Source organism: Anoplopoma fimbria, chromosome 11, assembly GCF_027596085.1.
Source record: "Anoplopoma fimbria isolate UVic2021 breed Golden Eagle Sablefish chromosome 11, Afim_UVic_2022, whole genome shotgun sequence".
NCBI lineage: Eukaryota > Metazoa > Chordata > Actinopteri > Perciformes > Anoplopomatidae > Anoplopoma > Anoplopoma fimbria.
Genome location: NC_072459.1, coordinates 21,311,782 through 21,336,097, shown reverse-complemented (window position 1 = coordinate 21,336,097; position 24,316 = coordinate 21,311,782). Strand labels below are relative to the sequence as shown.

The 24,316-nt window shown below is 46.4% G+C and overlaps 1 protein-coding gene across 1 annotated transcript in view; it reads left to right on the top strand.

Annotated features, from left to right (window-relative positions):
• prr36b (proline rich 36b) overlaps window positions 1–23,189 on the top strand; it is a 29,967-nt gene extending 6,778 nt beyond the window's left edge. Inside the window, exons 2-5 of the mRNA XM_054608184.1 lie at window positions 8,533–9,261; window positions 10,313–10,391; window positions 20,525–20,748; window positions 20,927–23,189. Of these exons, the coding sequence (XP_054464159.1) occupies window positions 8,640–9,261; window positions 10,313–10,391; window positions 20,525–20,748; window positions 20,927–23,094 (3,093 nt within the window). The 5' untranslated portion in view covers window positions 8,533–8,639 and the 3' untranslated portion in view covers window positions 23,095–23,189. The remainder of the gene's footprint in view (window positions 1–8,532; window positions 9,262–10,312; window positions 10,392–20,524; window positions 20,749–20,926) is intronic.
• Window positions 23,190–24,316: the final 1,127 nt, after the last annotated feature.

Genomic DNA, 24,316 nt, shown 5'->3' with positions numbered 1-24,316 from the left:
CGGTTGCTTCCTCCCTCTCTCCCCTGCTCGCTCAACCCTCCCACAGTCTATGGGGAATGTGGGCCAACCAGAGCAGCGGGCTTTGTTGGGAGTTTATTTGTGTGCAGGACAGAGGCGGTTTTCTGACCTCAGGTCGGGGGTGTTTGGGGAATGTGTGAGCTGTGATTAGCCCCGAGGCAGCAACCCAGCTGGATTTAACCGGATGTCATGCACCTTCAGCAACCCTCATCCGACACCCACACACAACACCCATCATCTCTATTCCTCCATCCAACGTGCGCATCCTCATCAAGGGACGTCTTTTGTAATCATAAGACTCCCGAATGGCTCCGAGGGGCCTTGGTGTCCTCTGGAGATCTGCGGCGGCGAGCCGTGATGATGCGTGTTGAAGCTGAGGAAGAGGCGGTGACACGCAGAGAAACCATCCCACTAAGTGTCACGAGAGAGAAAGAGAGAGAGAGAGAGAGAGGCAGTGATGGTGGGGAGAAGTGGCTTTGAAAGGTTTTTTTTTTTTTTTTTTTTTTTTTTTCTGTGATCTGCACTGCAGTTACATAACTCCTTGACAACGATGAGTCCAGAGGAAAAAGCTAACTTTGTAGACAGTTTATAGTCAAATACAAAAGGCTGCATTGACTGTGGAGATGACTCCTAATTTGTTGTGCTCGATGTGTTCTAACAGTGTTTGCCTTTGACTGACGGGAGCAGATGCAGCTGTCTGTTCCTCGTGTTCTGCCAAGATTTGGCTGAGAGTAGATGAAACATTCAGCAGTTGGGCGTCTCTGCTGTACATCTTTACTTTTGAGGCAGATCTCTTAGAAGTAAAGACGAATGTGTCTCTCTCTGTCAGTCCCCTGAAGCACTCGTGTTCCTGCATTTAGCCATCTTTTCCTCTAAATCACTCATGAGCAGCGTTATACCTCCTAGTTTCTGATTCTGTGTAGTAATATTGTACCGTTTCTCAGAATTCGTCTCAGTTCTAATTCAACATAAAATGCTCAATTCAAATTATTGTATTGTGCAGATACACTTAAATTATAATACTAGTAATCTATTTATCATTTTTCATCAAACATCAAAATTGTCGCTGATTAATTTTCAACTTGATTGGTCAACCCATCCTTTCAGCTCCTTTTTTTAAAGTTGAACAGCTAGGTTCATTTATATTGTTTAAACCATGGGTCTAAATAGCCCTAATTGGGATGGAGAGTTGACTGAGCCTACTGTTGTGATTTGGAGTAGGCTGAATGGACAATCTCAGGCCCCACGCCAGCATTTGGCGTCTTGAATCTGACATTCTCCGCCTCTTGCAAGGAGGAGGAGTGATACGCACACCCATGAACACATACATCACATTCCACATTATTTTGTCATTTTTTATTCACAGGTAAAATCTGAGTCCAAGGGAGGAGTAAATATTGAAGCGGCGCTGCTTAAATCTTGCAGCGTTGTGCTCCCTTAAGTTTGGGGGTGTTGTCATGATAACAAGACGGGAAAGAACCAAAAGGTTTGACTGATGTTAAATATATGAATGTGTATAATGTTAAAGATGGTACATTTTTACGTATTTTACGAGAAACTGAATATCTAGATGTGTTTCTGCTCATCGTTTTCCAAAATAGGACTTTTATAGGTACATTTATTGCAGGCATTTAACCCATCACAATTGGCCACACTTTGTTGTCTTTGTGAGACCAGTATCTATAAGATTTGAATTAAATGAACAGATATTCAAGCAAAGAGAGCTCCCTGTGTTTCCACATAATGAGATGTTCTGTGTAAATCCCACCCTGGCCGCGTCAGAGCGAAGAGGACGGTTCATTAGCGATGTCAAAGAGCTATCGCCGCGGCTCGGCCGTCTTCAGCTTGCTGCTCGCAGAGATAAAGCACGTCAATTACAGGGTCAAAGGCTACCGACCGCTCGTTAAAAATGCCTCCAAAACCCGCCGAGTTGAATCATCCCATCGAGCTCGCACCAGCCACAAAAAGCTCACTTTCTTTTTGCATCTTTTCTACCGTCTCCACCGCCCCACCCCTTCGCGCCGCTGCCTCCTTCCCCCCACAATCCCTCTCTTTGACTACTATTTAGAGTAGGCCCCGGGGATAGAAGAGGGCTCACAGAATGCACATGCGTGTACACGGTTGTGCGCTGTGAAAGCACAGCCGAGTTTCTACCGCTGCGATTTTCGTGCGTGGCCTCGGATGGTCGGTCGGCTAAAGCACTACTGACTCAGGCCTTTTGTGTACAGAAGGGTCTCCTTGTTTCTAACTCACAGTGGATTAGATCAGACATAAACACACACACCACGGCCCGAGAGCAGAGTTGACATTAACCTTAACATTTAGCTCAGTTACTATGGCTGGAGCTTCTTCATTTGAATCTGCATAATGGTATTTCTCCTCCAAGCACTTCTTTAAATGTGACCACCTGCTGTTTTCTAAACAGGCATGCTTAGTGAATGTGACCCCCCAGCCCCCCCCTCCTCCACTTCTGCACACACATACAGTAGTAGATTGTTGTACTTGATGCACGAAGAAAAAAATGGGGTCAAAGTAGCAGTTTTCTGTTTAAATATGCTGATGACCTCATTATTCAAGAGCAGAGGTTTTTTTTTATGTCTAGACAGTCAGTAAAGCTGAGATCCCTCAGAGGAGCTGGAAGCCTTCCAGTTATTGACAGTATAGGCTCGAACAGCGTTGCGTGTAAGGGTTACACACACACACACACACACACACACATTTTGTTTGTGTCCCAGGAAGGATGCCTAGGAGGATGATCTCACCTTGCATAGCTTCCTTGGCCATCATTAACTTACCGCTTGAGGCCGATTAAGTGTTATAATAATGACAACAACAACAACAACACATATAAAGTAGAAGGCATTTCCCTAAAAGCTAAATTTGCCTTGTAATGGTAATATTATAAAAACAAGAATGAGTTCGAAGTATGAGATCAGATTAAAACTTAAAATATATTTTTTTAACTACATGCTGTACTCACACAATACATACACAAATGCAGATGCAATTTGTACTATATATGTGTGTGTATGTAAATATAATATATGTAAGAAGGTACACTTTTATAAAGTTAAAACCAGTGTGAGAAACAAAATAGCATTAAAACCAGTAGGAACAAAGGCTGTTACATTAGAGCTAGTCTATAAAAGTACAATAAAGAGAATGGAGTCGACCTAGTTGATGATCAGGCCAACCATGTGACTTTACTGTTTTTTCCTGAATCTGTTCTCAGACCAGTGCCCTTGGTGTTTGTGTGGTTTCCCTTTGTTCTTGGTTACTGTGTAGCTCATCATTGAGGCTTGCGGGGAATGTGGAGTGGGATGCTTACTTGCAAGCTGCGACCACATGATTTGGACGCGTCGCGAAAGCCAACACATTTTTACAATGCAAGACTCCCACTCTGCTTCCACGCCGCTCTGTTCTGTCTCCAGCTATTGTTTCGTAGCTAGTAGGCACTGAGGACAACAACTGCAGCCCGTTGAAGTAGTTATTCTCCAACAGAGCCCTTGTGCGCATGTGCGTGTTTCACTCGGGTCGTGGGAGGTCAGGACAGCTGACCGGCTGCCTTGTCTTGATGTGGCTTGACCAGCAATTCTCTTCACATTAAGCCATTTAATGTTCTAAACAGTTCACACAGTGCACACAAACTGTTGCTAAATGTTTTGAAATGGACCTAATGTAGCCGACACGGCCATCTGTCTGGAGTTAGCTGCTGGAAATGTGCACTAGTTCACAAGCGGCTATGTATTCTGTCACTTGATAGGCCTCATTCTGTCCCTTACGGGTGGAAAATGCCACTGTGTGTTACAGATGAGGTTGTAAGACCAAAGATGTTGTAAAGGAGGATTTCTTGGAGGAAACAGGCCAGTATATTTGGCCTTATACATTTCATCAAATTGGTGAAGGGCATGGATCTTTGACTTGATCCCCCCCTGGTCCAATCTTAAATATTATCATCGAAGAGTGGACTTAAGTCATGTGACCCTAATGCGGATTATGAAATGTATGGTAGTGCAATCCCGTTGTAACCCTCTTAAAGGACACATATCACGCTCATTTTGGGTTTTTCTACTAGAACCTCTTAATTGTTTCACCTTCTGTCCATCTGAATGTACCTGTATTCACCTTCTTCCTGAAACACTCCGTTTTAGCGCTCAACCGAATTGCGTTGCTAGGCAACAGCCTGGGCCCGTGTATACTTCCTGTCAGCCAATGTCATTCACATGCACTGCAACCCAGAAATGAACTGTGACACTTTTGTTTACATTTAAAAGTGTGAAATGGTATATAATGATAAGGAAATCCTGTCGGCCCATTTAAAGGCACAGGGTCTGCAAACGGGCTGTGTGTATTTCTCCATGGATTGAGCATTTTGATACTTTCACAGTATTCGAATAGTACTTAGACCTGCTTTATAATTATAAAAAAAAGACATGGAAATCTGGCTTTTTACATTATAGGACCTTGAAGTAATGTAAATCCGCCATCATCCGCTGTAGTTGAGGTGCCAGTGAACCTGCAAATCATTTTACTTCCAGCTGCTTATTCGTTAATTGAGAAAGCTAGAGTTGTGCTACGGTACAGATGTGTGTAATTGTACAAATGTGGGCAGTAAAAATTAGGATTTCTCAGCAATTTCCAAGTAGCATAAAACAAATATTGAGGAATTCAACTTGCAAGTTTAACTTTGGCAACCATCTGTTAGAAACCAAGGTTCAGCTGGGCAGTGTTTAGTGACATTACCATTGCAAGCAAACGTTGCACAGCTTCTGAACAGGCTAACTTATAATTTTCAACCCTCACCAAATGTGTTCCATTGTAACAGCATCTCTCTCCCTCAGTTTGAAAGGGAATAACTCTTCTAATCTAATTAGGTTAAATGAAAACCTGTAATAGCCTTAATGGGGTTAGCTGTTTCTGTCGGGAATGCCGCAGTAATTAGGGGCGAAATTTAAAATAATATAGAGCTTTTGCAACACACTGAAGAAACAGTCATCAGTGCCACAGCATTCCAAATGGAAAACATACACACTGTGGCTTAAGTAAGTTGAGATTTCTTTATGGTGATCACACCTACCTCCTGTTTCTGTGGAGCCCTGGTTGCTAGTCTGTTTATGCTTACCAATGACTGATGGTGCTAATGACGTAAGGGCCGGCTGAGTGAGCAATAGAGCCAAAGAGAGAGAGAGAGAAGTGCAATATCACAGCTGTCGGGAAGCTCGCAGGAGAAAGAGAAATGTTCCTCTGGCTGTGGACGTGCAATCAGGATTTATCACTGTCTCTCTCACAGACACAGACACACACATACACACCAGCAGTGTAGGGTAGTTTGGAGCGGAGCAGTGAAATAGAACAGCCAGGCCAGATGCTTTAGTCTAGGGTGGGAAGTGCAGAACATCAGTCTGAAATAGAGAGGAGGGAATGGTGATTGGACACGCAGTCCTATTTCCCGGTTCACCGCTTTAAGTTCACAAACAGTGGCGTGCTTGTTTTAGAGATTTTGGAGTATGAAGTGGGTGGAGTTTTAGTGTAAAAACCTATATAGAGATCTTTATATATATATATATATATGTCACTTAGGTGCTGGATGCTATCAGACATCTGTTAGTCCTCATCCTAAAAATCTTTTCTCTTACACAGTTAATACTGAAATATAATGTTTTAAAAATATGATCAAGTATGTAGCCCGACAGGATTATGACTATTACTCTGTAATACAAGAACAATGCTGTTTCTTTTTTTTCCATGTTTCTTACATGGATCATCAACTGGTGAGGATGCTGAATTTTGCCTAGAAAATGTTAGCTTTAGTCTTTTTATCTTGATACCATATAGCCATCAAAAAAAGTAAGCCGGAGACGGCGTTTTAAACCAACCAATGGCCCTCATGCTTAATTAACATTAGAAGCTAGGTCTGAACCATTGACTGCATGTAAGAAGTGGACGTAGTCGCGGTGACCTCACCCATTGGTCTGTGGACTATGGTTTTGTAGTCCTGAGTTTGGCATTTTGGCTTTTTGCCACCAGAAGTGACACGAGAAGGTGGGGCTAAGTTGAATAAGACATTTTTTTTGTGACAAATTAACTTTCATGAACTGAAAACACACTGTGAAAGGGTTCAAGTTCTGACACATAAAACACAGACAACTCCCAAAGAAGACAATGGCATGGTAGCAACCAGTCAATCACAATGTAGCCACGCCCTAAAACATCTATTTTACTCTAAACGGGACCATATTTCATGCTGTATTGAAGAAGACTTGAAACGAGAGATTAAGACCATAAACTCCTGTTTACAATGTTTACTGAGATAATAAATCAAGTGAGAAGTAGGGTCATTTTCTCATTGACTTTGTTGCAATCAGACTTCTTTTTTCAACCAGAGGAGTCGCTCTCTGATGGACATTAGAAAGAATGCAGGTATAAGGCACTTCGGCATTGGCTTAACTATTCATTCCCCAAAAGAGCTACGTGTTAAATCAAAGGCAGCCTGAACCGCAGGTTTTGTTCAGAAACCAAACAGAAAACAGTGTAAACAAATCTTTTACTCTCCAACATGCTGCCTCTATTCCCCCCTCGCTCACTCACACCAGTGTCCACCCTCTTTCATCTGAGCTGTAACTTTAGATTAAGCCAACTGCCCACATTCTGTAGCCTCACTGGTATTTAAAAACACCCCTTCAAACCCAAGGGTGCGGCAGGAATGGCTTCTCGGTGCTACCCGTCGTTTCCCCCTTGGGTTGTTTTGGGGTGGCGGCCTTTCTGCACTAGCTGTGTGTATTTCTTCTAATGTGTTATTTGGGATATATATTTTTTTTTTTTCCTCAGTTTCACCCCCTCTGGCCCTGCTCAGCTGCTCGGGCCATCTGTGCAAAGGCAAAACAGAGAACAGAGGGATGTAGGGAGAGCGGTAGCGGCAGTGGAGGGGGGCAGAAATCAAGGAGGGGGAAAAATGTTTGGGAGAAAGGGAGGATGGTGGGAGAAAAGAAAAAAGGCCTTTTGACATTTCAGTTTGGAGGATGAGTAAAGGATGACGGAAGAGGGAAAGAAAGATGGAGGGAGAGTATTAGATGAGGGAATTGTTTCCAGGAAGCCAGCAGCATAAAGATGATGTCTGTCCCCTTTTAGAAATAGGAAAGCGAGCATGCTCATGTTGAGGTCAGTGGAAACTAGGATGACTGGTGTTGTCTGAGTCGGACCAGCAAAAGATCGGCCAATAGTGAGCTCATTTCTACATCTTTGTTTTCGCTTTCCCTGTCTCTTTTTCTGACCCACCTTCCCAGTCTGTTCCCATGCTCCCCAGGGCAAGCCTCTTCCTCTCAGCTGGCCCCATGTGTCGCCTCAGAGTTTGCCTCACCACTTAGCCTCCCCCCCTCGCCTCTGTTTGTAAACTCTTGACAAGCCAGTTTCCTGCTTCTCCCCCACTTCCCCCCTCAAACTTGCAAAATCCTATCCGTTTCCTCTTGTCCTTCCTTTTTAGCAAGAAGCCGAGGGAAACGAAATAGGAGACAGTTGTCTAGTATTGACGCAGACGATGTATGACAGCCTGTGTTACAGATGGTTGCCCTTTATCGGAGCCTCATATGCTTCACGTCCCACTTCTTGTCCTCAGTTGCTGATGTCTCCTTGACTTCTCTGTTTGTGGCAAACTGTCTTTGGGTTTATTGTACCTCGACCCACTTAGCAAACACATCCGAGCCCGATTCCCACCTGACCCTGCTTTTCTATTTAAAGCCGTTTTAGCCTTAATAGTGCGAAGCAGGCTTTTCATCCATGTGCAGATTCAATAAAGTCGTGTGTCTTAACGTTATTACAGGTGGCATGTATGTGTGCGGTTTGCGTGCCGAAGCTTTTTGCCCCCTTCTTAAGTGTACTATTCCGGATAACTAGTCTTCCACACTAGTGAATCTGAAGCCATTTTGTTACAAACGCATAAAAAGCAAAGCCAACCCGTAGCAGCTACGCTGGCCAAGTGTGTCACTGAGCTTTTCAGCATCACAGAGGGGACCGATTGACGCTGCACTGCAGTCGGCGTTGGAAATAATTGAGGCTATTTGTAGAATGTTTTTGTTTTTTTATGCAGTAGACATGTCCTCTTCTGCTTAGACGTAAAGCATGACATAAAATGTGTTGATCTAGTTGTTCGACCTAAGGTTTTCCTCCCAGTACCACTTATGAAGCTGTCATGTATGATGTGTGTTTTCTCCGTGTGTGACATTGTCCTGAATAGGTTTCAGTCCTACTCCGAGTTTAATGCAACAGTCCAGTCTATACAGTATCATGGCACATTCTGTTCCATTTCTGTCCTGTGTCAATATTTTTGCAAACATATTTCTGTGTGTGTGCGTGTGTGATGCCGATGCTGCATGAAGATACAAGCCATCACTTTATCTGATTCCCGGGATGAACAACATTCCTGGTGCTCTACTGATAGGAGAGACAGCAGGCTGCTTTTCATGTCTGGTCTTGCTGTTGACTAACTGCACCGTTTATTGTCCTCCTGTCTCTCTCCAGACCAGACCTCGTCGTCTCCAGAAAGCCTGTAGACCCTGTGGCCATCCTGTGAGATTTGAGTCAGCCCCCCTGCCTTGCAGAGACGGACCGCCACCACTCGAGGAGAGATGAAGCCGGATGGGGTCGCCACGGCGGCGCTGGAGCCCATGGAAACGTTGGAATCCAATTCAGTAAATGAGGCAGCGCTTGCTGCAGGACAGGAGCCCAACCAGGCGGCCAGTCCGGCGGAGGGGGAGATGCCACAGCAACCTGCAGCAGAGACGGGCCAGGTGGAACCCAAGCCAGACCAGGCCAAGGAAACCCCAGCTGCCAAGACCGACAACAAGACGTCAGGCGACTCCAAAGCCAAGCCTACCAACAAGGCCACGGCCAAGACGAAACCTGGCACCACGGGCCCAACCAAGACCACGCCTGGGTCAACACGGCCCAACACGTCCCAGAGCCGCCTCTCCAATGGCGCGTCCAAGCCCCTGACCAATGGCATAGTGAGAGCACCTGCTGCATTGAAAAAAAGCACCCCGACCCCGCCTCCAGCTAAAAAAACGCCAGGCCCGACCCCTGGCTTGGCCTCCAAAAGCAAAGTAGGTGAGAAGAAACCCACAGGGGCGTCCCCTGCCACCAATGGCGCAAAGTCGATGACCGGAACAGCAACGGCAGCCAAGAAGACAGCGTCCGCCACTGCTGTTGGTGTCAAAACCGGCACCGCCTCCACTGCTAAAAAGCCCCCAGGTTGGTGAAAATGTCACCAAAAAAAAAGAAATTGCAAAGTGGTATTCAGAATGTAGGCTGTGTTGGAATAAGAAACCCCTTCCATTGTAAGCGTAGAGTGAAATGCTTTCACAGCTCTACTACTCGGAGTGTCCACAGTAATGTGATGACATGCAGATAGATGCACACAGGATGAATTCAGCACACACATTACACATGCCAGAGTGGCTGCTGGTAATCTGGAAATGCGTTTGTCCTAGATCCTGATGACATGACCTACATCTGTGATATATTTTGCTGTATACTATAGTATACTATGCTATATGGTACTGTTCTAATATTGTTCTTCTCCTCTCCTGTCCTCTCATCTTCCCTCCTCTCATCTTCTGTCCTCTCCTCTCATCTTCTGTCCTCTTATCTCATCTACTCTACTGTCCTCTTATCTTCTGTCCTCTCCTCTTATTTTCTGTCCTCTCATCTTCTGTCCTCTCCTCTCATCTTGTCTCCTCTTTTGTCTTCTCATCCCTTGTCTCCACTCATCTCCACTCCTCTCCTTTCATATCTCCTCTCCTATCATCTCATGTCCTCTCTTCTCTTCCCCTCTACTCTCCTGTCCTGTCATCTACTCTTTCACTCCTCTCTTCTCCTCTCCTCTCATCTCCTGTCCTCTTATCTCACCTCCTCTACTGTCCTCTCATCTTCTGTCCTCTCTTCTTACTTCGGGTCCTCTCATCTCCTCTCCTGTCCTTTCATCTCACCTCTCCTATCATCTCATATCCTTTCCTCTCCTATACTGTCCTCTCTTATCTTCTCGTCTCGTCTCCTGTCCTGTCCTCTCATCTTATCTCCTCTCATCTCGTCTCCTCTTTTGTCCTCTCATCTTCTGTCTCCACTCTTTTCCTCTCCTTTCATCTCTCCTCTCCTATAACCTCATGTCCTCTCCTCCTCTTCTATCATCTCATGTCCTCTCCTCTCTTCTCTTCTTGTCTCCTTTTCTCTCCTGTCCTGTCCTCTACTCTTTCACTCCTCGCTTCTCCTCTCCTCTTTTCTCCTTTCATCTCTTCTCCTCCAGCTCCCAAGCCAGCATCTGCAACTCCCACCAAGCCCAGCTCTACTGCCTCACCCAAGCCCTTTGTTTCCAAGACAACCAGGTACGTGTGACATTTTTGCAGAGCTGAAGCCTCAACCTTTGCCAGAGCGTGTGTCTATGTACATGTACGAGCACTCGCGTCCGAAATAGATTTTCTGTGTGTCTGTAGATAGAACAGGCAGCTGTCTGAAATTGGTTCTCTTCTCAGACATCTTCCAACAAGCGGGCCCTTTTTCTTAAAAGCCTTTCTTAGCAAATAGCCAGCAAATCGCTAAAATTGCTCCAGAACAGCAGCAAATCCTAGTAAATTGTCAAATAGATAAGAATTGTGGGGGACTAAGTTCAGCATTATAAATCGCTCCTCAGTGCCGAGTTATAAGGAGCTGGTTCAAAAGGCTTCACTTTGCGAAAGGTTCAAAGACGACCCTGTGTGAAATAAAAAACACCCTGGAGGAGTGAGGAACAATAACCCCCACATATAGGCCTGGAAGGGCCGGGTATAAGTAGGCCAGCCACCAGCCGATGTCAGAACAAGCCTTAGAGGAACGCCTCGCAGGGTTCCACCAGAGCAAGCGTTATACAGCAGCATTATTAATTAAACAAGTTTTTGGAAGGGATGGGGTTTAGAGAGGGGAGGAGGGGCGGTTGGAAGAATTAACAAGTGAGTGCTCTGAATGTTTTCGTTTGCTCAGAGCAACGTTTCTGTTTACCAGCATGAGTTGTGAGTGTTTGTGCGAGTCGGCATGTGTTCCTCACCTGCGTCACAAGGCGCGCTCAGCGTCGGGTCCGGAGGTGATCGGGCAATAGACCAGGAGAGGGGACTAAAGGAGGCCTTTGTCTGAGACAGGGAAGATTGGGATCAGAAAGAGCCTTTGGGACTCAGCCCGTTCTTTTCAACAGGGGCTCAACCCACCGCCTCCGCTTCATATTTGTTTGTTTGTTAGAGCAATGGCCCTCTTTCTTCCTCACTGTCGTGTGGTATTATGCAATGTGTCACCACATTGGCATGTCTGTGTTGACACTTTGTACGGGCAGAAGTCAAACAGATTGGACCATTTTTAGCAAACGTCTTATCACAAATAGAAACCGAAAGAATGACCAAAAAGCCGCAAGCAACTGAAGGAAGATGCTTTTAAAATGATAGTGACGCTTATTTGCTATCTTGCCGTACTTAAGATGACATAGTTAGTCCACCAGAGATTTCTGACAAGCCAAATACAAAACGTAATCGATGCTTATCAAAATGATTTGTTTATTTTACGTGATTATGTCACAGATGATTATTAAAGTTGGCCTCAGAAATCCAACAGAACAGATGGCAGCACTGATTAAGTTATGGAATATACATACATAAAACATAAACCATACAACATGTCTTTGTCTTCTTCTCTGGACAGTCATTGCCAATAGACTAACATTATACACACAATAAGTTGCCGGCCACTTCCTTCCTCCTGACAGCAAGGTGTTTCACATGAAAGTCCCTTAGGTCACACACACACACACACACACACACACACACACACACACACACACACACACACACACACACACACACACACACACACTCTCCACGTGCCATGGGTAACAGTTGGATTGTTGAGATTACACTCAGATTACGGCTTTATACAATGGTTGATGTGCTAACATCTAATTAAAAAGGATTACACAAGGGCTCGTTAGTAATTGCCACTGTAGTACAGAAGGCGCATTGTTGAATGCCAGTATGAACTGGCATGCTGATTTCATTCACACATACTGATACGTTCTCCTGACCTACATCAGTTAAAGACACCATCAGAGAGAAGATTATTTCTATAAAGTTATTCTTAATCGGTGCCGGCAGGTAAGATTCTGCGCAAAATATAATAGAAACTCCTTCAGCTCAGAGGCGACCAGCCCACCGCGGACAGACGCAGATCCAGCTTTGCTGCATCCTTTGACCAGCAGTCGCAAGCTCCACCCGGATGAGAAGAGCTCCTGGCAGCTCTTTATTATTACAACAGGGTCTCCTCCACCGGCCAGGAGCAAAGCTTAACCTTGCTCCACTGGGAGCAAACATTGACGCCACGCTGCTGGAGGCCGAGGCTGTATTGCTGGGCCCGCTTGAGGGAAGGGAGGCACGGGAGAGCCAGAACCAGGACTGTACGGAGCAGACCATCAGACCTTGCTTCACTAAAATGAGAGGCTTTTTAAAGGGATTTGGTGCGCAGTAACACCACCACTTTTGTCCACAGGGACCGCCAAAATCAACGCAAATTGAAAGCTCCTTGTTGTGACTTTAAATATATAATACCACGCAGCAAAATTAGCAAACAAATGTGTTTTAACACTGCGATAGTTATTATGATTCATAACAAGCATGACATCTTTGACACCCATCCTCTTCCTCTGGATATATTTTAATACAGGCTTTAGAGAAGTGAACCCAGTGTAGGACCTTGAACTGCATGAGTCCAAGTCGGGAACAAGAAGAGCTTGTATGGATGCTATCAATAGCCCCTTTTCACCCCTCATCAGTAAAGTCAATGCACAGCTCAGGATACTACCAGACCTTGTTTTACTCATAGAACACTCACCAAGTGAGAAGTGACCAGCCGGGCTTTTAAATAAAAAAGCTAATGAGCAAATTTGTCAAAATTGAGCTGAAATCCATCCGAAGCTTATATTGTATATTAGGTTAAAATTGGATTAGAAATGTCAATCTGAGTACAGATAAGATTATTTTGTGTTGTTAGTGCATAAAATAGATGCTTGCATGTGTATAGGAAGATTCATCCGCAGTAAGATCTACATGAACCCCCACGAGAGAGGTACAACCATTACTGATGATAGGCTCCTCTGACAGCACCGCGCACCCTCGCAGGCATACTTTGTTAAGTGTGTGCGTGTGCTCGTCAGCGTTTGTATATGTGATGCGCTATGACAGGGCCATTAATATCTGCTTTAATTAGATTGTGCCCTTTCCCAACCTCCCCCAATCCTTAATTCAGGCTTGCTTTCAGCAGCAGAGTGGCTAAGAGGTAGACGGGAAACGTTTATTGCCCCATCAGACACACCCTGCTTCCACTACTGCTATCACACACACACACACACACACACACACACACACACACACACACACACACACACACACACACACACACACACACACACACACACACACCACCAGTGGGTCTCTCAATCTACTCTGTTTCTCTTAAGGCTCAGTTGATTTAATTCCATCTGCAGCAGGTTCCAGTTATCAGACAAATAAAAGTGCCGAGCGAGTGCAGGTTTCACTCAGTGACATCAATCTAATTTAAAGGCCTCTCACAAGTGTTTTGTCCCTCTCATTCAGCCGGAGGTTTTAGCCAAATTAAATCAGGTTTTCTCATTTGTTGATGCCATTGACTGTATTTTGGCTCGTTCTATGTCTGGCTGTTTTTTCTGACATGCACAGCCAACCTTATTTTTTTTTAACTTTAAAGGCTAATATATATTAAAGTAACTTTTTAGTTATACAAAGGCAGCAACCTCTAGGTCTAAAGAGTGAAGCCAATGCAGAAGTGTCTTAAACTTGCATTAGCGCTAATGGCCATCAGGTGGCGACTCCTCTGGTTGCAAAAACAAGTCTGATTGTATGGAAGTCTACCCTACTTCTCACTTGATTTATTACCTCAGTTAACATGAGTTTATGGTCTCAATTGCTAATTTCAAGTCTTCTTCAATACAGCATTAAGTTCATTAAGTAAAGTATGGTCTCTTTTGGAGTGAAATAGACCATAAAGCATATGCTGTGATTGACAGGTCGCTACCAGAGAAGTATATGGCGTCACAGAACAAATATTATCACTTTGGTTCACTGGTTGCAAAAACCAAGATGGCAGCGGCCAAAATGCCAAACTCAAGGCTTCAAAATGGCAGTTCAGACACCAATGGGTGACATCACAACAAATACATCCACTTCCTATATGCAGTTTATGGTCACACACTTTAAGTTGTAAGAAAGTTAGCTTTTCCTTTATATACGAGTCTAATTGTCACAGCATTTTACCAGCTTAGAAAATAGCTTGTGTCCATGGTGACGTACTGTTCATGCATCATGGGTCAGGACTGTGTAGTGGTGTGTGTTTATGCGTGTGTGCACACCTGCTGTTTGAGGCTTATTGCCCGCAGCACAGCGCTTGCGACAGTAAACATTTGAGCCTGATTAGCGTGCAAATGGGGAAAGTAGAAATCACTACGGGTTGCTAGAACATCATGTCTGCGCGTGCCGGGGCTGTAAGCTGACAGTTTGCGTGTCAGTTTGTGTGCATGACCAATATTTTGGTCTCTCTTGGGCAGCCGCGCAGACGATTCATGTCCAGTTATGCATTGATAATTGGGGACTGTTGTGCAGCATGCAAACGCTACATAGGTGCCTCAGTGTATATATACAGGCGCCTGCATAGTATGAGCAGCATGTAATTAGGATGCAGAGCATGTGTTCATTCGCCGGCGTATCACTCCGCGGAGGTAAAGGGGGGAGGGAGGCATATAAGCGCCGGCTCGTCCAAACACTTGGCGACGCTCGCACGTACCGCCGAGCTGCTTCGCCGTCTGCCAAAGCAGTGAAATAAAAAAATGGTGGCGGCGGTGTATGGAAGATACGCGGCTGAATAAGTCATGCGTACCCGCTGAGCTCCCTGTCACTGCTGCCAGAGATACATACAGAGTGTGAGGGCTGTGCATGCAGAGAGATAGGTGTGTGTGTGTGTGTGTGTGTGTGTGTGTGAGAGAGAGAGAGAGGCAGGGGTGGGAAAAAAGAAGCGGAGGACCAGAGGGTGTCTCTGCGTGAAGCAGAGGGTGATATTGGCCTATAGAATAGAGGACAAAGGAAGGGCATTCAGTCCTTATTTCAAAAACTCAGAGGAGGAAAATGGGACGAGCTCGCTGTCCCATTTTTGCCCTCACTCTCTTTGCCAACCTCTCAGCTGCCCCATGTTCCCACATTAGTCATGCTGTTTCCCTCCCTGATGGTCCCTCAGGGATGATCATTTTTTATTGCACCGAATTGAATGCAACCCTCCTCATGATCTAACAAATTACTGCTGATGTAATGGTCCTGCATGTGTGTGTGTGTGCCGGGCATCGTTCGGGGTCCTTGCCCCAGACGCTGTGCAGCCGTCCAGCGCTAAGCAGGTTGTAAATCCTCCATCCTGCTTTGGGGGTGGCAGGTGACAGCCGTGATGCGGCCTCTCGCTGCCGTGGTTTTTACGGAGGTGCAGCCGCAGAGCCAATTACCAAATGGATTTAGTGGGAAGGAGGCGGGAGGGAGTAAAGGGAAGAGGGACGGAAGTGCGCACGTTTGAGTGTGAGATGAAGATTTGAGCGCTTGTGGGTGTTCACTCTTGCCGCAGAAATGTGATAGATGTAATAGACATCAGAGAAACGCTTTGCTGAAAGCTGTGTCCTTTTTTTTGGTCTGTACCAGACCCACATCTCAGCTGTTCTAATTTCAAACATAAGTTGAGAATTTATAGGAAAAAAAATACTGTGACCCCCTTTTGAACATTCCTTTTTATAATAGTTTCAAGTCATCCTTCTCTAAATAATTACTTCATTGTATTTCAATTTCTCCTACGTGATTGATGTAGATTTAATCGAACATTTTGATTAATGATGGCTACAACTGCATCATTGTCTCTGACAATATGACCTTTTCTCCATTCTTGTGTTCTATCAAATAGAATCACATAAAGAGGAAAAAGGAGAATCTTCTTTTGGTAATGGAGCAACAGAAATCATAGCGAGAGCAATGTGGGATTTGACCTATAGCATCTGACATAGTACAGTCGATACGCTCTAACTCTAAGAGCTTTTACACCCTCACTATATAGTGATTATTTTGTTTGAATTCTGCGCAGTACAGTATTTGAACTGTTGATCAGGTTTAGGCATAGACTGTATAAAGACATAGTCACCGGGATGGCACCATCTTGGTTTTTGGCCTTCGCCACCTTGGTTTTTGAACTTTGCCATTGTGGTTTTTGGTCTTCACAATCTTAATATTGAACTTCACCATCTCGGTATTTGGCTTTCACCATCTTGGTTTTTGCCCGCTGCCATCTTGTCTTTTTGCAACCAGGAGTGACCCAAGAGGGTGGAGCTAAGTACAACGGGATGCTGAATAAGACATTTGTAGGCGCGGAATGGTAACATTAAACTTTTATAAACTGAAAACAGACTATGAAAGGGTTTAAGTTCTAAAACAAAAACACTGTCAATTCCCAGACCATACAAAGCCGTGGCAGCATCCTGTCAATCACAAGGTAGACACACCTTCAAGAATAACCTGCTTTATGGTCTATTTGAGTCTAAAGGGACCCTAGATTACTAAATGAACATCATGCTGTATTGAAAAAGACTCGAAACTGCCGATTGAGACCATAAACTCATGTTAACAATGTTTACTGAGGTAATAAATCAAGTGAGAAGAAGGGTCGCTTTCTCATAGACTTCTATTCAATCAGACAACAGATTTTTCTGCAACCAGAGAAGTCTTACCCTGATGGCCATTAGAAAGCAGGCAAGTTAAAGGCACTTCAGCTTTGGTTTCACTTGTCAGACCCTTACGTTTCCGCCTTGGTGTAGGTTGTATTTTTTCTACATCATAGAACATAAAGTGCCAGGGGGCTGCACTTCCTGCTTTGCTGTAGCTGTAGATTAAGCGGACAACCACAGTGAACTCCTATTGTAAATGGATGATCACATATAGAGCGGAGACCTCTTATCAGGTTCATTTAACAAATAGCCTTTCCAAATCGCCCTTAGTCACATGACTTGTACGCTTCCCGAGGGGCCGCTCGAACCAGGCTGAAGATCCTGCCTCCGTATTTCTTATGCTTAATTAACACGGCATCATCTTTAATTCGCTGCTCGTCTCGAGCGGTGGGAGGGCCCTCCACCACGTTTTTTGTCGCCTTGTGCTGCGGGGGAAGATGCCTGCCTGCATGCTTGCTTAGCTCCCGCTTACTCATTTGCCCCCCCCCCTTTTCATCTCATTATTCAAATCACAGCCCAGACTCTTGTTGTCTTTGCAAACAAAGCAGCACCAGCAGGCAACCACATTTTCACACACAGTGATCCATCCTCTGCCCCAGTGATTGAAGAAATGTGTAGTTGCCATAAAACTAGAGTGTTATTAATGATCCTCAGGGCGACAGAGGCAAACTTTAAATACCTCGCCGTGCGCCATTAGCAACCAAACACAGATCAGATTTTGTCAGCTCTGTTGCATTTCTTGGTATTTTGTCCAACATAAAATAATTCAAGCATCAATGCACTGCTCAGTGTTGTTAAACTACTTCACAACAAAATGCCTTATTTTATTGTGGCCCAGTCTCTTAGATGCCATAGTGTTCTGTGATAAGGAAGAGGAAGACATTGATATAAGACAATGTGTAATCGGATGAATATTATCTGCCCCCTCCGTCCAGTCTCTCTCTCGCTCCGCCTCCCTCTTTCGTCTTTCTTTCTCAGTGGCCTGGTTAATTTCCAGCACTCTCTAAAGCAGCCCTGTCTTTTTGGATCATCCATATTCCTTTTATCAGACGTATTATTTTCGAATGTTCTCTCCGAATATCTCCTCAGCATGCTTTATCTCTAACGCCAGGTTCTCCCCATTCTCCTCCCCCCTGTAGTGCTTATCGTTTCTTCAACTCCCTAATTCAGGCGCCACAGAGTCAACGTTTTTTTCTAATTTCACCTTTTAACATCTTGTTCATATGCTTAAACATACATCTCTTTCAGCGTTTCCTAAATGTATTTATTTTATTGTTTTTATTTTATTTATTGAATTTAGGACGCCAAGCTGTGCAGTACAGAATGTTATAGAGAAGACACATATTAAATTAATTTGATCTGATTGAAGACATTGATTTATTAATTTTTTTCTGCTAAAACGTTTTTTTCCTTAGCCAGCACTAGCTCTGCCAAGGATTTGTTGCAACTTTGGCCTCCAGTACATTTCACCGCTGTTCCAGCTGATAATCATTTTCCTTTGTCTCTATTACAAAAGGAGGAGAGGGTTTTGTTTTTCAAATGACCTCATCATCAGACTTTCTGATTTTCCAGTAAACACACGGTAAAACAACGCATCACCGATGAGTCCGCTAGTGGTTTTCCACAGCCAGATCTTTTACGAGTTTTAGATTGGTAAAACTGCATCGACATGATCCAACAACCTCGGAATGAGTAACACACCTTTCACTACCCCAGAGCTAATTCTAAATGGTGTGGATCAGCTGTAAAAGCTTGTTTGAACTCCCGGTGTGAGCACACCCCGGTTGTGTTGCCACCCGTCGCTCCCTGGCTTTAATCTCATTCCGTCTGATTCCGTTACATTTGCCAGGTAGTGAATAGCACGCACTAGCTCGTTGCCATCACAGACAGAGTGTGCTTTTAACACAGCCCGAGGATCCAGCTGGCTCATTCTGAGAAGTTATTTTTGTTCCTCCTTTCAGTATTAAAGATTAACGTGTTCCCAGACATCTTCGCTCTCCCGCTACCTCCCTGTTCTCTTTCTGCCAGTGCTCGCTCAAGTCTTTATTTAGAAACAGGCAGTTAGTGCAGCGTGGGCCCGGGGAGACTGCACACCACAGCCTTGTCAGGACCACTAGATGTAGGTTACATCGCTCAGACGTGACATAGGAGGAGAGCCCGTCAAAGCATGCGGGCTGATGCACAATGCCCCAAGTGTCATTCCCTCGTGGGGATTGGCTATAGACGAGAGATCAGGGACAGAGGTGGACTGGGGTTGGGATGCCTCTCTGGGGTCCGTGGTGACTCACCTCCCAGACTGCTTTGCTTCTAAGCCCCTCGGGGGAGTTCATCATGGGGCTGTGGAAGAGCTAGCTGGGCCTCAGATGGTGCTGCACTAAAGACAAGAGTAGAGAGCTGCCGGGACGATGTATTTGTGGAAACCAACACATAAGTTAGCATTGCTCCCATTCCCTTTACAAAATGCCAATGGGATTTCTCCACTGGGTTTCGGATTATTGCAGAAAATAAGTTCCGTGGCAAACAAACGTTTATGATAGACGAATGAACACCTCTTTAATGATTTTTGATGGTGAATGCAATATACAGAAGTAAATAGCTAACGTTAGGCTATAAACTAACTCCACCGCTGTCACATGATTTCTCGTCACCCCAACTAAGCTAAAGGCAGACTAGTGTTTGGTGTGATGACGTTTCGTAGTCTCTTTTAGCCATTTGTTAGCGACAGCCTTTATTTAAGACACTAAAAAGCTTCAAAATGTACCGACTGTGAAAGTAGCTTGTGTTCACCGCAAACCTTAGTTCAGACAACGAACCAAAAACCCATGGAAAAAAAGGAAGTGAAAAAATGCTGACTCATTTCTTGTTTAGGACTCATCCCTGCAAAACTCTATTGATTTATCTATGTAAACCCCTCACACTATGCTATTTGCTCATGGTCTGTTATAATAAATCCATAACTTTATTTTTTTATAGCTCATTTCATGCATGCTTTACAGACGACTGAACGAGCTAATTAGACAACAAAAATTTTAAATAAAAACAAATTGAGGCTGTACATGAGAGAGAAATAAAATATTTAAACCAATAGAATGGATAAAAGACCATAAATATAGCAGATAAGTGGGAATAGCTTATTATCTTCGAAAGTGTAGTCTTCAGTGGTGGGCTCCTTGTGTGAACATGTTTACTAGTAGTCGTTAGATTTGGGCTCATGCCACATCTGTGAATGGCTATTTAGGTCAAGGCTTTGGCTGCTTGTGCACCCACTAACAACAGCCTATGCTCTCCTTGTCCTACTCCTTAATTGTTTTTTAGTCTCTTGTTTGTGCCGTTTCTGAGTGTATCCTCTGGCAGCAGAAGTGACTAACGAATGACAAGTCAAAGTCTTGCTCCCTGTCATGACCATTATGAGGCACTTACAGCATAGGGCTGACCACCACATGACGCTTGCCCCCTAGCTTCGGCTTGACAGCTCAACCGCTTGAGTCACCTTCAATAAGCCAATAAGGAGATTGCCATTGTTTTGAGCTCAGTTAGATATGTCTGTCTCATGGGGATTTGTAAAAGAACATACACACCCATAACCGGCATTCTTTCTCTGCCCCAGATCTCTTTGCTGTAGCACCCCTCCGTATCTCTCAACCTTCTTCCTTGTGTTCATTTCTTCAGGGCTACACCCGGCACGGCAGCGTCATGTCGTCCTGCCACAGGCCCAAGCCGGCCGCCCACTACCGGCCCAACCAAGAGCTCCCCAGCTGCAGGCAAAACTACCACCCCTAAAACCTCCTCCACCACTGCCAAGCCCGCTGCCTCCAGACTAACCTCCACTACCCCCTCTGGTGGAAAACCTCTAGCATCGCAAACATCCAGAAACACAACCCCTGTGAAAAAAGGTGACGCACAAACATGCATATATCTTTTCTTTTGTACAAAAAAAGTTTGATCATAACAGTATTCAATTGCTTTTTTTTGTTATGATTTGCTGTTGGGTTAGAAATTAGGCAAGTTAAAGGCACTTGTTGTTGAATTATAATATTGTTTAACCATTCATGTGCTGTGTTCGTCCGCCAGATGTTACCAAACCAACCACTTCAGCATCCAAAAAGCCTGCAGAGTCCCCACTCACTCGCCCGTCCTCTACAACAAAGTCTGCAAAACCTGAGACCCCAAAATCTGCCGCCACCGCCAAAAAGCCTGCCGCCAGTAAGGCTGCAGACACAAAGACACCCATCCGCGCCAAAGCAGACGTAAGTAAGCCCACACCTTCTAAGGATGCCCCCAAGACCCCTGGCTCCAAAGCAGCTGCAGGCAAGGCCTCCACCCCCAAGAAAACTGTGGGCAGCAGCACCCCGACTCCAGTGAAACGCGGCCCCAAAGTTGCAACTGTTGCAGAACCCGGAAAGGAAATCGCCGCAGCCGTCGCCGCAGCTGCTGCTATCGCGACTGCGGCATCTGCCGTCGCAGGGCCACAGGAACCAGAACCAGCTGTGGAGCAATCTGCTGCAGATCTGATGTCCTGCCAGACCGAAGCCGGGCAAGAAAAACTTTCAGACCCAGCACCAGAACCAGTACGGGAACTAACACCAGAACCTGTACGGGAACTAACACCAGAACCAGTACGGGAACTAACACCAGAACCAGTACATGAACCAAGACCAGAACCAGTACGGGAACTAACACCAGAACCTGTACGGGAACTAACACCAGAACCAGTACGGGAACTAACACCAGAACCAGTACATGAACCAAGACCAGAACCTGTACGGGAACTAACACCAGAACCAGTACATGAACCACGACCAGAGCCAGTACGGGAACCATCTCCAGAGCCCCTCCCAGAACCACTGTCTCAACCAGAGTCAGATCTAGGAGCTGAACTAGTCCAGGAACCAGGCTCCAATGCTCCGCTGTCCGCTCATCTGGACCACTTCAAATACGAGGAGTCTGCCAAGGAATCGGTTCCTTGCCTGGGAACGACTGTTATGTCTCCTCCTTGTTCCCCACCGGGCCCCGTGTCCCCTGTCAGAGAGCCACAGAATGCCTCTTCTCTGCTGGACATGCACATCCAGGCCAATCCCTGGGGTGACAACCAGGCCCTTGGTCTGTCTGACTTCGCCCCTCAGAGTCTCAATACAATGAACTTCCACACAGAAGAGGAGAAGGAGAATGAAAACCAGTTTGAGGCACAGACGACAAGGGAGGAGGAAGAAGAGGAGGAGGAGGAAGAAGAAGAGAAGGAGAACCTGTTTATGCCGACCTCCACAGCTCCATCTGCAGCCACCTTCAACATGATGGCACAGCCTCTCTTGCTGGGTGCCTCGCCAATGGGTGATTTCACCTCCAGGGACCTGATCTCCCCGCACGAAAAGGAGGAGGCAGTGGAAAAGGCTGATGAGGAGATAAATGAGGATGATGAGGAGGAGGAGGAAGATGAGGATGAGGAACAGAGGAGACTAGGCCACCAGCCTTCGTCCCTGGCCACCGACATGAGCACGTCCCAGCCCTCTGAGGAGTTCCAAGTGAGGCCCTCGGCTTTCGGCGGCTCCGCTGCATGGCACGGTGACGACCTGCTGTCAGGAATGGACTCTGAGGACGTGAGCAGCTGCACCAGCAGCCGGCAGCAGGGCGTGTCCGACCTCAGCAGCACCCAGCACACCGCGCTGCTGGAGGGCACCCAGAGCTCCGACGCCCTGGTCGACTCCAGCCTGCGCGGCTCCGAGGGAGACGGCAACCTCATGGGCTCTCCCAACGTGGAAACACTGGCCAACGAGGAGGAGGAGGACGAAGATGAAGAGGACGAGAGGGTGGACGATATGGACCTGAGCTCAGAGAGAGTGGAAGAGCATCACAAGGCGTTCCAGCAGCAGGAGCGGGACGAGGACGAGGAGGACGAAGATGTGGAGATGCACAGCGAAGGGGTGACGGAGAGCTGTGGGAATGTAGACGAAGATGATTTCAATGAGGAAGAGCGTCAAGACAACCTAAATCGGTCCGGTCCTCCACCATGCGTCCCCCTGCCTCATCCTGGGGCCAGTCCAACCCCTTCGGAGACACCTGGACTCAACCAGCCTCCCTGCCCGCTGTCTCCTCCCCAAGCCCTGTGTCCGACCACGTTGCGGAGGAATCCGAGACGCCAATCCTGTCTCCTGCCCACGCAGGTTTGGACAGCAGTGCCCCGTCCTTTGCCCATGAGTCAGAGCATGAGCCACGGCAGCATCAGTCAGCCTTCGAGGAGATGAAGAGCTCTGCAGATGAAGACGCTCATGTCCTGTCCACGGCTCCAGGGATGTCCCAGCCCGGCGCAGCTCAGGCCGCGCACAGCAGCAGCGAGACGAGCACACCGGAGGAACTGCAAGACTACGACAGCAGCTCTGGGGTGGAGTCCCGCTCTGACAAACAGCATACCCCAGTGCCTGCTTCGGTCCAGCCTGACATGGAGCAGGACCTGGGCATTCACTTGGAGAAAGGTGATGGAGAAGAGGAGGAGGCAGAGACTCTCCCGGCCGACGAGGTCCTAGGAACAGGACCCCCGACCGCTCCGGCATCCGCCCCGTCCTCCCCCTCCACCTCTGGAGACGAGGCCAGCGACACTGAGGGCGAGATGCAAATAAACGACCCAGATGCACCGGCGGTGACCGACGAGAGCGCAGGATTCGAAAGCCCTCATCCCACCCGCAGCCTGCCCGATCTCGAGGAGGACGAGGAGGCGGGGGACACGCCTGCCGGAGAGGGCGAGGAGGACGGAGGCGGAACCACCCCGCAATCAGCCAACTCTGTGGCATCTTACGGCTTCGACTGCACCATGTCCAACTCAAACGCCCACTCCATGGCCGAGAGCTGCGGAAAGAGCCCGGGGATCTTCTCGCTGGAGAATGAGGAGCAGCTTCCAGAGGAGGCCAAGGACCCCTCCTTCATCAAGGAGCTGACCCTGCCATCAGCAGCTGCAGCCGCCCAGCCAGACGACCTACTGGGCAGACCCGTGGACCTGATGCCTTTGGGCCACCCAGGCGAAAACCAGCTCGACAGTCTAGATGAGCACCACTACATGTTTGGGGGAAAGATCGCCGTGGACCAACTGGAGGAGGTCGACCCGTTGGAGCCCAGCCGCCATCTTGGGTCTGTGGAATCTGGAGACGCCGGCGACAGCCAGCCACCTTACTACTCTACCATATGTGATAAGACTGATAGTTTTCTGGCAGGTAATGTATAAGTCCCTCCTATTCCCTCCCGGAATGCACCTTTTCCCCGCAACCCTCCCCCGTTACCTGTTGTTTGTTTTCTCTCCAGTTGGGTTAGATGGCTTAGAAGAGAAAAAAAAAAGGAGAGCAAGATTGTAGGAAAGAATTAAAAACAAAGGAGATGAAAAAAAAAAAGACTGTAGCAATTTTTAAATGAAGCCTCCCTCTTTCATACTGTTATGGTCATGGTTATGAGTGTTTGGCTTAAACTCCTTTATGTACA